Below are 12,608 nucleotides of genomic sequence, written 5' to 3'. Positions count from 1 at the left end.
ACCCCCACCCATCCCTTGCCAAATGCCAGTGCATTTTAACCCTCCCTTTGCTGTGCCCTCAGACTTTGTGGCCGTGGCCATCAGGATTTTTGTCAATGAGACGGTGGAGCTGGCCACGCGGGAGTTCAAGTTCTACAATTGTGCCGCCACAGTGAGAAAATCCGAAAACACACCGTGAGTCAGACTCTTAATCTATCAGTTCTGCTCCGTCACTCGCTGAAAATACCCAGTGACACTGAACACAGCATCAACTGACAACCTTGATGTAAATGTATCACTGTGCATGAGCAGATGAGAGATCAAGGCTCTGTTTGTAAATCGTGATGCATGGTGGTTTTGAATGCACCTCTTGCATTTTCTTTCCTCCTTTTATTACCATGCTGAGGAAATTGCCTCAGTTTCCTTTTCATTAATCAAAAAATGAAAGTCGATCTTGCCGTTTTTTTTTTCCCCCTCCTCCTTATTTCTTTTTCTTCATTTCTTTCATGCTGAGGAATGTGTGATGAACGAGCTTTGCTTATGTGAAGTTGCAGAGATCCATTTCGTTGTCAGCAGCATGGATTTTTGTGCCGGACGCTCTTTGATGAGTTTGCATGTTTTTAAATTTTTGTTTGCGCGTGCTTTTGTGTGTGTGCGTGTGTGTGTGTGCGTGTGTGTGCAAGCGTTTTCTGATCTTTGTTGTTTATGTGTTTCTGTGTGTATTTTCAGTTGCATGTCATGCGTGGCCAGTCAGTGGGGCTGCCAGTGGAACACAATTGACCACACCTGCAGCGACATGGATCAGAGTGTGATGGTTCCTAACATCATCAAGCACCGTAAGGTTAGTCACCTCAAGGGTAAACACATCAGTGGCAGGTCAAAGACTGTTTTTTTTTTTGTTTTTTTTTTTCTCCGATAGCGTGTGTGTGATAGATGTTGGATAAAGCAGTTCAGTAAGAGACGTCTAATCACCACACGTGATGCGCCGCCTGAGCGATCCACGTTTCCCCCTCCCGAAAATTAATAAAACACTCAAATCCCGGTATCAGCCGCCACCATCTTGCGTGACAAATGTTGTAGGGTGGAGGATATCAATTTACAACTCAGCAGATGTTGCAGCGATACACTTATCTGTTGCTGCAGATGAGGGTGTCCGTTAAGTGGTTGGCATATTTAAAACGTAAATGATTAAAAGTGGGAGGATCTGATTTGTTTTGATGCCTTCTCAGGGAGCCAGGTGTCCTCAGTTTGAGAATCCAGATCCTGTGCTGATCCCCGTGGGCTACAAGACTCGAATCAGCTTTGAGGGGATCAATTTGGAACTCTACCAGGTAAAGTGGCAGAGACACAGAATTTAAAGCATGTCTGGAAATCTTTTCAGCTCTTTGAAACACTTTGGTTTGGTCTTAGGACCACAGTGAACCAATTGGTCGCGATTTTCAACCAGTGCATAACTGATGCTTGTGTCTCATAGAAAAAAAGAATCCATTTATTACATGTACAAAAGCTGACAAAATGTGAAAAAATGTGACAGGAAAGTAGATGTTTTGGTCACAGGACCATTGTCAGTACAATTTACTTAGACTATGTTATTCAAGAGATTTAAATAGAATTTCAGACAAACAGCTCTCTGGATTTTTCTATTGTTCTCATTTAGAAAATCACTTTACATTCTCATGTAAGTGTCTTTTGATGAAAGACACCACCTCTACATGCTTTTGTAGTCCATCGGATGGCACACAATGAAAGTGATGACACTTTAAAATGTTTTTCGACGGAGAAAATTACATTATTTCTGTGTTCTTGCGTGTTCTAAAACACATGTCCTGACAGGCCTGCATGTTTTACCGATACAACCAGTAACACTACCAATGAGAAAAAAAAAAACATCAGATTCGTTTTTTATGAATTGAATCTAACTGAAGATGCCATGTTTCTTTGTCTGGCTCTCCAGGGTCGTGTTTTCACCATCGGCACTGAGCTGATGAGAAACACGGAGGAAGAGGTCAATTTTGAGGACGGGCCATTCTACACCTTCAGCGGCTTCAATGTGAGTATGGCAGTCTGCTAGTTGCTTGACTCGACACTTGATACTTGATTGTGTTCACGCTGAACTGTTACTTTTGTTCTTTTGCTAAGCTTGTCGTTGTTTCTGGTCAATTTGCCCTCCACTCACCACAGGTCCTTGAACTGTGGCTGATTTGTGGACCTGATTATTGAAGTGCAATTTAGAACAGCTCTGAAATGGTGAAATATACTGTAGAGTGCCACTTGATATCAGTTTTAGTCCATATGTACGCTTTCTGTCAATGTGAAGCTGACTTTATGCTCCAGACTTATACACCAAATCACTCTTAAGCTGGTTTTCACAATCCCTTTGATATTCTACAGCACCCTCTAATGGACAGACTCCCCTCACTGGAGTTATTTTAGCTCCATCTCCACATTGTGAATTCTGTGATTGGGAAGCTCAAACAGTGCATAGCCCCCAGCTATGTTCTTTTCCAACATTGATTTCTTCAGCTGAAAATCTGCCAGACTGGGTATAATTTTTTTTTTCTTCCCTTTTTTTTTTCCCTTTGGCATGAGGGAGCAACAGCCCACACTGTTTGCCGAAAAGAGCTTAAGTGCCATTAATCACTTGATTCTGTATTAATAATTCATTTTCTTCCAATTTCTTAGTTTTCCTACGATAAGTCACCGGAGACCAATGTTCTTTTCTACGTGAAGGACAAGGAGTCAGGCAAGAAGATGGACAGCACGCTGAACGGTATGCTCTCCCATTTTAATGTGGAGACCTTATTTATAATGCTTTGTGTGTACACTGCTAGCCCCAGTTTGTGGGGGGGCTCCATTAGACTCCAGGAAGCTATCTTTAATGTATGATTGGAAATTAATAAGCAAATTAATTGGTTAAGCAATGACTGTCATCATCTACGTTTTGACAGAATAAGAAAGATTCAGACACATTCGTAACATGTGATTGTGAGGTTTTCATGGTCATGCAATTTAAAACAAAGTTATCAGATATGAGCATAGAGCTCTCATCATCCATTCAAAATTCAAACACATTTCACAACATAATAATATATACAAGGGCATAGGTTTGGTTTCAGAAGTGGGTTGAGGGTTGGGAGGGGGGGTTCACAATGAAGAAGAAAAGTTATACTTTTCATAATAATGGTATAACAAAACATCTTGTGGAAACCTCTGTATTATTAAAGCATTAACCCTATTTAAAATCATGTTTAATATCCTCAGTAGACACCTAATACCTAATACTTTGCATCTTTACTACAAAGGATACTGCGTGGTGTTGCCTTATCCTTGATTGAGTCTAGCATCTTAATCTTAATCTTACCACTTTAAGTAAAGCAAGGCTACTGATCCTGAAAAACATGCAGAGGGAATGGTGTAAAATATAAGAAGTTTTTTTTTTTTCTTTCCCTCTCCCACCACTTCTGATATAGTCACCCTGTACAACTGCTCCATGGGGAGGGAGGACTGCAGCCTCTGTAAGAACGCAGACCCAAAGTATAGCTGCGTGTGGTGCGCCAAGCAGAAGGCATGTGTGTACGAGAAGCTGTGCAATACTCAACAAGGCTCCGAGTGCCCCAACCCCCAGATCACTGATGTGAGTATTTACAGAGTTGTCATGTCTGTATGTTGACCTGTGAACTAGAAACAGTAGATGCTTTGAAGGCTTGTGATTAGCAGTGAAATAGCATTGACTTTGGTGATTGGATTGAAGCACTTTGCTTGCCATATTTTTTTCCTTCCTGTTTATAGACAGACCAGCTGAAAGTCTGTTTCTCCTTGAGGGTGTGTGGAGCTGATCTGCAGCCTATTAGATTGGATCAATTCTTGCTTTTGCTCACTTAATTGTTGGTGCCTCATTGTCATTGACAAAAATCCATCAGTAATTGTGTTGATGTCGATGCAACAGAGGTTATGACCGTACATACTCCAGCCTGACCGATACACCGGCAGGCCAGTATTATTGGCTATAAGTCCTCGCTGCATGGAAAGCAGAGTCCGCTCTTATCTTAAGATAAGTGTAGGGTCTTATATTTAATCTGGTGGCTCTTATTGCTTCACACAGATCTTGAGATTGGGAAGTACATTCATTTTTTTATCATTTCAGTTGGGTTTGACGTGTGTAGTGGCAGTATGGTCCATCTGTCAACATCTGCTTTAATTGTAAAAGTTACTTCATATATTTTGGGATGCAAACAGATATTTAAAAGCAGGGGAGTCCCATTTCAAGTCAAATCTCCCTTGCAAATCAGCATTTCGTGTAAAATTAGCAAATCCTTTCTTCCTATAAACACCCACCCCGCTCCCACACACTCTATCTTCCCATTCAGATCATCCCTCGTTTCGGACCCCTGCGGGGAGGCATCTCCATCACCATCCGCGGCTCCAACCTTGGCATCCACAAGGAAGATATTAAAAGCATCATGGTAGTCGGAGAGCCTTGTATCCATCAGGAGGAGAAGTACTCTGTCTCCACAAGGTATTAATCACACATCTTGATGTATTTATGCAAATATATAAGCAGCAGTGCACACACTGTCTATTTATTGAGTTCTGCTGGTCAAACTGTGTATAGACAGTTTTCATTCTGTAAAGTCTTGGATACGTTATCAGGTAAGGAGTGCCTTGCCTTTCCTTGAGCTAACCTGGGTGTATATTCTAATTATCTCATTATATCGCTGTATTGATCTGAGAAGTCTCCAGACGCAGGTTGATTCAGAACCAGAATCACTCTTTTAAAAGGCGACAACAGTGGAGGAGAGGTGTTCAGAGGAAGTCCCAATAGTGCAACACAAAAATTACAAGATGTCCTTTATTCAAAATCCTACTTAAGCAAAAGTACAGAAGTACTATAAAATATACTTAAAAGTAAAAAAAAAAAAGAAATGGACCCTGCAACTAATATATTATTATGTATTACATTTTTAGAGTCTTAATACTGATGCAACAATCTGTAAGCAGCATTTTACTGTTGTAGCTGTTTGAGGTGGAGCTAGTTTTTAACTGCATTGCATACAGTTTTGGGTTGTGAAATGATTAAAGGGGCAGGAAAGAAGAAAAAACAGCTCTGCTTTATAAGCCTTTATTCATATTGTAGGCTTTTTTTTTTTACCTCTTTTGGCCTCAAACTGTTATTTAAACAAAACCATCAGAGAGGTTTAGAGGGGAAATGTCTCCTTGGTGTGTGATGGAAATCTGGCGAGGTGGTTGACTCTTGATGGAAGAATTTTCAGGAGACCCAGATAAGCAGAAGCATTTATTGGGAATAGAGATGAGCAACACACTGTGTGAAGCCACCCAGCTCTGAAGGACATCTTTCTTGCAGGGTGTATTTAAACCTCATACAAAACTGACCACATGTCCAAATAAGGATGTTCTTCATGGGACTACAGCACCCATCAATGCATGTTACCAAATCCTAAACCTTAAATCGCGTTTTATATTTCGGGCAATACCTGTCTCCTCGACAAACAATATGCAATGCAAAGATTTCTCTCACTCTACTAAAACATATGATGACCTAAATGATTATTACATTAGCAAAACAAACTTAAGTATAAGAGTTAACCAAGCACCGTTACTCTGTCTGCAGGTAGAGACAGATATATATCTCTTGGTTCATATGATATGCGCAGACATCTTCGTCTCCTTGTTACTTTGCTTTTCTTTTAATCAGATCATGGATTCAGACATTCATCTCTTCGTCAAACAAACTGAAATCCAGTCTTCAAAACCCCGGAGGTCATGATACTTCAACTCCAAATCATTATCATATCATAACTTACCACTTGCTGTGGTGCTCGAATAGCAGTTGTGGTTCTGCGAATAACCACTTTAACAGTTGTTACCAAACAGGAACACAAGAGAACCGAGAGGAGCACTGATGCTATAAGAGTAAACAAGAATTTAACTAAGCCGGACCCCCAAGCCCCAAACAATTCTGAGACATCCCTCAAGCAAAGTCTGTGATTAACATGTAGCTCTTAAATACCATTATTCTGCGTCACAAACCACATCCATATCCATTACCTCTGTTGTTGCGTCGGAGATGTAGGAGCAACAATCACTACCAAAGACTTTGCATGTTCCCCCCTGGGATGCTAACAGGGAGATCAAGTCCTGTTGGGAACTTCTATCCTACCCCTTCCCGTCTCTGCTAGAGTGGCAGCAACAAGAAAGAGGAAGTCTTCATCTGTCTGTCTCTTGTCTGGGCCCGGCAGATTAAGAATGCATAATATTATTAGCAGACTCTCCGGGGTGAGTTTGCCTTGGCGTTTTGCCCACCCATACATCTCTGCTTTAGCACTCGCCACAATATCGTTAGGGTGAGCACATCTTTCTATAGTGTCTCTCAACTCTTCAGACAGCACAACATCACAACGTTTGTTGTCCGTCCGTCCGTCCCCCCCCCCCCATGCAACACTTTAATTTCCGTCCACACTCTCACACTCTCTCATGTATCTGAAATCCCTGGCCGGATTTCCTTTACTGCGGTCAGTCATCATCTCGACCATCTGCAGCTTACACTCATCAAAGGAACCCTCGCATAGCCATTCACCATTCGCTCATTCACACCTGAGCGCTGTGAAAGGCAACACATGATATCATATTCTTTGCCCACCGACTATTCCTGCTGGCATTCATGGGGGAAAACTTGCCGACTCGTGGCAGATGGATCTTTTTACTTTCAAGTTTTACTTTTTAGCATATTTTGTTGAAGCATTTACAGATGTACTTTAAATCTCTGCTGTGGACTGATTATTACCCATATTTTCAACATTCAAATTCACATTAAAGCATTAAACTCACAGACATACACTTCCATTTTCTTCTATTCTCTTCTTTCTACATCAGTGGTGGCAATTTGAGACTTTTAAAGCGAAAACTCAGAGTTAGTAGTCTAATGCCGACATACCAATCGGTGCCAAGCTCTCTGAAGCCATAAGCAACCGTTATGTAATTTCCCCGATGGACACAGACTCACCATGGGTCTTGATTACACCAAAATAGGCATTTTTCAGCTGACTCACAGCATATTTATGTGGGTGTAACCTCACTGTGGGTCTTATCTGTGTCGGGCGCAACCCAAAATGGCTCCAGGAAAATAAAGACTCACACAACCACTAGTCTTTTACCTCAGATCTACTGATCGACCACTGACTTCAGCATTTCACTTAGCACACAAAATTTCTATATTATCTGTTTTAGATCAGAAACACATTGAGTTAAGTTCAAACTTATCAGTTTTGATTTAAGAACCACTGGGAGGTTTGTCTGGCGAAAAAACAACTTGCAACTGATTTTCATGCAACACGTAGAGTATGTCCTTCCCAAGGGAAGAATGAGTATCTCTTGAACCTGAAGGACACCAGTGTTATGACGGTTCACTCCGCTGACCGGAACCTCGGTCCATCATATCCTTCACATGATGAAACTGCTAACAAAAAAAACAGACATCTGAATGCATAACTACTGTTTTAGGGGTTTTTTTTGCTTGTTTTTTTGAGGGAACCATTGATTTAATCTTTACCGATGCCTTGTATTATATGTTTTTAATATAAAATATGTCTGCGGCCAATCAATCAGTTATATATGATCGACCGAGCAACCTAAATTCTTGTAAATATGTATTCACCAAAGCACTGGAGATGTACCACACTGATTTTCCACAGATTTCTTTAGTGGTGTATTCACGCTGCACACACACTGTTCCACCTCATTCCAAAGGTGCTTTAATGAGCCGAGTATTGCCGAGAGGAAAACCCACTGGAATAAACTTGTAAGTCTGTCAAATGCACTTCAGTGAAAGCAGTGTTTAAAAAGTGTTCAATTCATTCAAATGTTCTATAGAAAAGAAAACACCCACATCGTTCAGCATGCCCACTAAGGAGAACTGTTGACACCTGGCAGGATAGATCCACGTTTTGGACGAATTCTTGTCCCGCCATCTGCAGGATGAGGCATAAACCAGGATTTATGAGACCAGATGGAATGTTTTTCACCCTTAAATCTCCCAGTTTTGGAGCTCATGTGACTACTGTTGCTGCCTGATCTTTTGCATGTTGTAGCTTACTTGCTTTAAGTTTTTCCAGTTTTTCCATTATTATAAATTTATTACATAATTATTGCATTGCTTCACGTTGCCGTCTTACTTTTTTAATTGTCTGCTTGTGGCCCACCTGTTAGCCCACACGAGGCTTGCCATTTTATGCTGATCTCTTTCATCAGCAACACATTTTCCCCTCAGGACTCCAGCAGACTTTGACGTGTTTGGTTTATCACACACGAGTCCCAATAAACTACAGACACTGCAATGTGGAAAAATTCCCAGAGGATTCAATTTCTGAGCTTCTACAGGCAGTCAGTCTGGCATTAGAGATCATACAGTACTACAGTAATTCATAGCTGCTTAGTCAACAGCATTAATTAAACATTAGCTTAACCTGTTAAGCATGTCTGCCATTTCATTTTCCAAGGTAAATGTGGAACATTCTCTTGATCCAGCTTCACAAATGTGAGAATATATTGCATTTCTTTGTCTTAAGTGAAAGTTAACCAGATATCTTTGTCGATGTTGCCTAGACAAACGATTAATCAAGAAAATGGTAGACTAATCAATATATGGAAATAATTATTTGCAGCTGTAGTCTGAAATATTTTCTCATCTTCCTTTTTCTTTCATGTTGTCCTGTCCAGCGTGGTGTGTGAGATTGGACCTATTGGTCTTTTGAGCCAACAGTGGGGCCAAGTGGAGGTGGAGGTGAAGGGGGGCAAGAGAGGAATATCCTCCATGTACTTCACCTACAGGGTAAATACTCTCTCTTACTAACACACACACACACACGCACGCACACACGCACACACACACACACACACACACACACAATCTCTCCTCTTAACTGCATTTCCAGTATGGAGGCGCTCAACTTTGACCCAGAAAATAAACACTTCTAAAAACATTCTGCTGATTTTTGTTGTTTTATGGCCTCTATTATGTTTTCCATTTCCTAACTGCACAGAGCCCCTTATCAGAACACACCTACCTAGGGCATGTCATTTAAGTGGAATGTTCAAATACAACATCCTAATGTATTGGCAAATTATGCATCTAGACGCTGTCATATTACAATTGTAATGCATTGTAAGATAAGCCAGAATGTGTATGTATTCCTCTTTAACCAGATGCTGTGCAGTAGTTCCCCTTTTCTCTCTAATACTTTAACAGGCAGCAGCGTAGCTATTTAACTGGCTTTTCATATCTCTGGCTCTGCTAAAGCTTCCCCACAGGGGAGTGCTCCGCCTAACTGTTTGCTCAGCAAATTGAGGCAGATGTGGTGTCTGTGTGTGTGTGTGTGTGTGTTTGTGTGTGTGTGTGTGTGTGTGTGTGTGTGTGTGTGTGTGTGTGTGTGTGTGAGAGAATGTTTCTGATAGAGAGGGGGAGATCAAGGAGGGTGAGAGGAAATGTGTGTTTATATGACATTGCTGTGTGTGTGTGTGTGTGTGTGTGTGTGTGTGTGTGTGTGTGTGTGTGTGTGTGTGTGTGTGTGCTTGAGGGAGTGTTTGCCTGTGTGTTTGAGCTTGTGTATTCTTGTAAATCCTTGCAGAGGAAAGATGAGTATGTATTCATTCTGTATCTTCTGACCCCCCCCCGACCCCCCCACCTCCCACCAGGACCCGATTCCCGAGGCGGTGACACCTGCCAGAGGTCCTAAAGCTGGGGGCACCCTTATTACAATTTCTGGGCGATTTCTGGAGACTGGCAGTAAGGATGATGTCCAGGTTACCATTGGAGGAGTGGTCTGCATTGTGTAAGGGTTTCTTTTCTCAATAACTGTCACACACAGCAAAGACCGGTTCTGTTTCAGTTCAGTCTTCTCAGTTGATAAGTCCTACTTGTTATTCAGACATTGGGTTCTGTGAAAATTCTATAGTAGCCACACTTTGAAGCCCATAAATTGATTTTTTTTTTGAAGCAAAAATGGAATTGACCTTAACTTTGGTGTCATAAGCAGGATTTTTTTTTCCTTTACCATTTGCCTTCACTGTTGTGACCACAAGTGTTCTGTCAAAACCAGTGCACGGTGACATTTTAGGCAGAGGTAAGGGAAAAATAACAAGCTAGAAAAGCAGCAAAGCTGGGATTTAACAAGCTGTCAGGCTGCTGCCATGTTGGCTTCCACTGCACGGTGACCTTGCGCGACCCCCACTTCTCTAGCCAGCCAATGCTAAGTTATGTCCTTGTCTTGGCAGGGAGCATTTCGGAGCAGAGATCACCTGCAGGACGGGAGAATATCTAGCAGATAAGGTGCCCTCCGACCCTCTCACCGTCACAGTGAAGTATGGAAAGAGTACCCCAGCAACCATTCAAAATGCCTTCCAGTTCTTCGACAATCCCAACATACTGGACCATCACCCCAAAGGAAGCTTTGTCTGGTCAGTTTAATTTAGTCGCTTGCATGTCTTTTACCTCTAATCAAAGTGTTTGTAATATTCATTGGTTCCATTTAATAAGTGCTTTTGGTGCTTTCATTTTACCTGGAGGCATATTGGACTGGATTGACAGTTCAGGGGTAATTTTAGTATACCTCATATTTTTGTCCATTCTGAGTATTGGACATGATAACATTTTATCTATTACCATCATTGTTTTCTGCAACAGTTAAAGGGATTTCCAGATGACTTTCTGTTATTTGATGTTGGACTCTGTGGCATGTACATTTACATTTTTACTAGCTTTAGGGATGGCAACTTCAGTTCATCTCAATAACTACCATGAAATTTTTGTTCATGTTAATACTCCCCAAAGGATAAACCGGTTGATTTTGCTGATCCTAGTGCCACCAACTTTTCATTTAGCACCACAAGTGTCAAAATTTCACTTTGTCCAAGACTAACCTTTATACCCAAACACTTTTTAAGATGTGTTTCTTGCTAATTAGCGAATGTTAGCATGCTAACACGCTAAACTAAGATGACGTGTGTGGTAAGCAATGCACCAGCTAAACATCAGTCTCTAATCCAATCTCTAAATGTTAGAGAACACATTTAGCTGAAAGCACTGCTGTCCAAAAGTACATTCTCACAAAGTTGTGTTTTTAGTTCTAGTTATCTTGAAACATCAGTTGGTCTTGTTTAGTTCATGCATTACAGCATAGGCCTATTGTACAGAGTAAATAGACTAAAATTTGGTTTGAAAGCTGTAGTAAATTTAGATTCCTTGCCCTGATCAACATCCTTCACATAGAAGTTAATGTTTCCCAAATATCTAAAACACAGGTGGTGAGAAAAATGTTATTAAGATTGACAGTCGTCAAAATGGACAAAAATAGGAGAGTAAGACGAAGGTTGACAAATAAAGGGATTTCTCCTTGAATGCCTTATGTTGTCCTTTTGTTTTTAAAGTAGAGAAGCAAAGAAAGAAAAGGCAAAAGCTGCTCAGGTGACACTGATGACAAGGTCGAACTGATAGTACTGTACATGGAAAATTGAACACTTTGAAAGCCACCTGCCTTGTTGTCTGCCCTGCAGGCTTCTATCCGTCTGAAACCTTGGTTAAAGGTCATTAATGCCAAGAACATTTTTGTTTTTTAAAAATATGATCTGTCCTCCAAGAGTTGCTGAGTATGCCTGTGTGAGTGTGTGTGTGCAGACTGGCTGAAGGGGATACAGATGCTAGCCTTTTTTTGTTGTAACAAACTTCCTGATGGTCACTGAAAATGGATGCATTAGACGGTTACCTTGCTTCTTTTTTTTTTTTGCAACTGAAAGCACTACAGCACATGTGATTAGACACACAGCCTGGAACAACATGCAGCAGATAGGGTACGCGCAGGCTAAACTAATTTGTTTTCATCTCCGGTGAAAATGACCCCAGGTGCAATTTAAGAACCGTGTCTGTCTTCTCATAACTCTCCCCATGAGCTTGTCTTTGTGTGGCTGGGTATATCTATGCTCATACGTGTGTTTTTCTGTGTTTTTGGTGTGTATACGTTTGTTTGTGTGTGTGTGTGTGTGCTTTAGTGGAGGGAGGAACATTGTGGTGACCGGCTCTGGTTTTGACCTGATCCAGACTGCTGTCATGAAGGTCCAGGGAGACAACGTAACAGCTTTTGAGGTTTCTACTCCCTTTTATTTATCAGCATCTTTCTCTTTCGATCTTCATCCACCTCTAATAGTGATCATTTCTTTGCTGTCTTCACTCTTCCTCTTAACTGTTTTTTTCCTACGGTTCTCTACTTTTCCATTGGCTCCCCCCATCACAGCTCAGCACTGTCCATCAATCTCCCCACATCTCATGAGCCCACGACTACAGTGGTGATTCATTCAAACTCTGTGAAGCATTTCAACAGTTTGAGCCTACACACACACACACACACTCTCTCACCAACAAATGTGAACACACACACACACACACACACACACACACACACACACACATACATCTCCACTTCTCTGCTTCCACTGATCAGTGAGATTTCATAAGCCAGTATTACTTCATCTCTACTTACTTCACTTCTTAGACCATAAATCCTTAAAACCTGTAGGATTGCAGATAGCAGCGCCACTGTTTCACTCTCCCCAAAATCTAACTA

At 41.2% G+C, this 12,608-nt stretch overlaps 1 protein-coding gene across 1 annotated transcript in view; it reads left to right on the top strand.

Annotated features, from left to right (window-relative positions):
- The window catches only part of plxnb2b (plexin b2b), a 125,648-nt gene that overhangs the window by 87,442 nt on the left and 25,598 nt on the right, over positions 1-12,608 (top strand). The window contains exons 9-19 of the mRNA XM_023400279.2: positions 63-174; positions 709-820; positions 1,209-1,310; positions 1,934-2,029; positions 2,662-2,749; positions 3,450-3,613; positions 4,347-4,495; positions 8,713-8,824; positions 9,688-9,824; positions 10,267-10,449; positions 12,037-12,130. Of these exons, the coding sequence (XP_023256047.1) occupies positions 63-174; positions 709-820; positions 1,209-1,310; positions 1,934-2,029; positions 2,662-2,749; positions 3,450-3,613; positions 4,347-4,495; positions 8,713-8,824; positions 9,688-9,824; positions 10,267-10,449; positions 12,037-12,130 (1,349 nt within the window). The remainder of the gene's footprint in view (positions 1-62; positions 175-708; positions 821-1,208; positions 1,311-1,933; positions 2,030-2,661; positions 2,750-3,449; positions 3,614-4,346; positions 4,496-8,712; positions 8,825-9,687; positions 9,825-10,266; positions 10,450-12,036; positions 12,131-12,608) is intronic.

Source organism: Seriola lalandi, unplaced genomic scaffold (genome assembly GCF_002814215.2).
Source record: "Seriola lalandi dorsalis isolate HSWRI2012SDOR001 ecotype SW California unplaced genomic scaffold, Sedor1 jcf7180002052274, whole genome shotgun sequence".
Lineage (NCBI taxonomy): Eukaryota > Metazoa > Chordata > Actinopteri > Carangiformes > Carangidae > Seriola > Seriola lalandi.
This window is presented reverse-complemented; position numbering and strand designations above follow the sequence as displayed.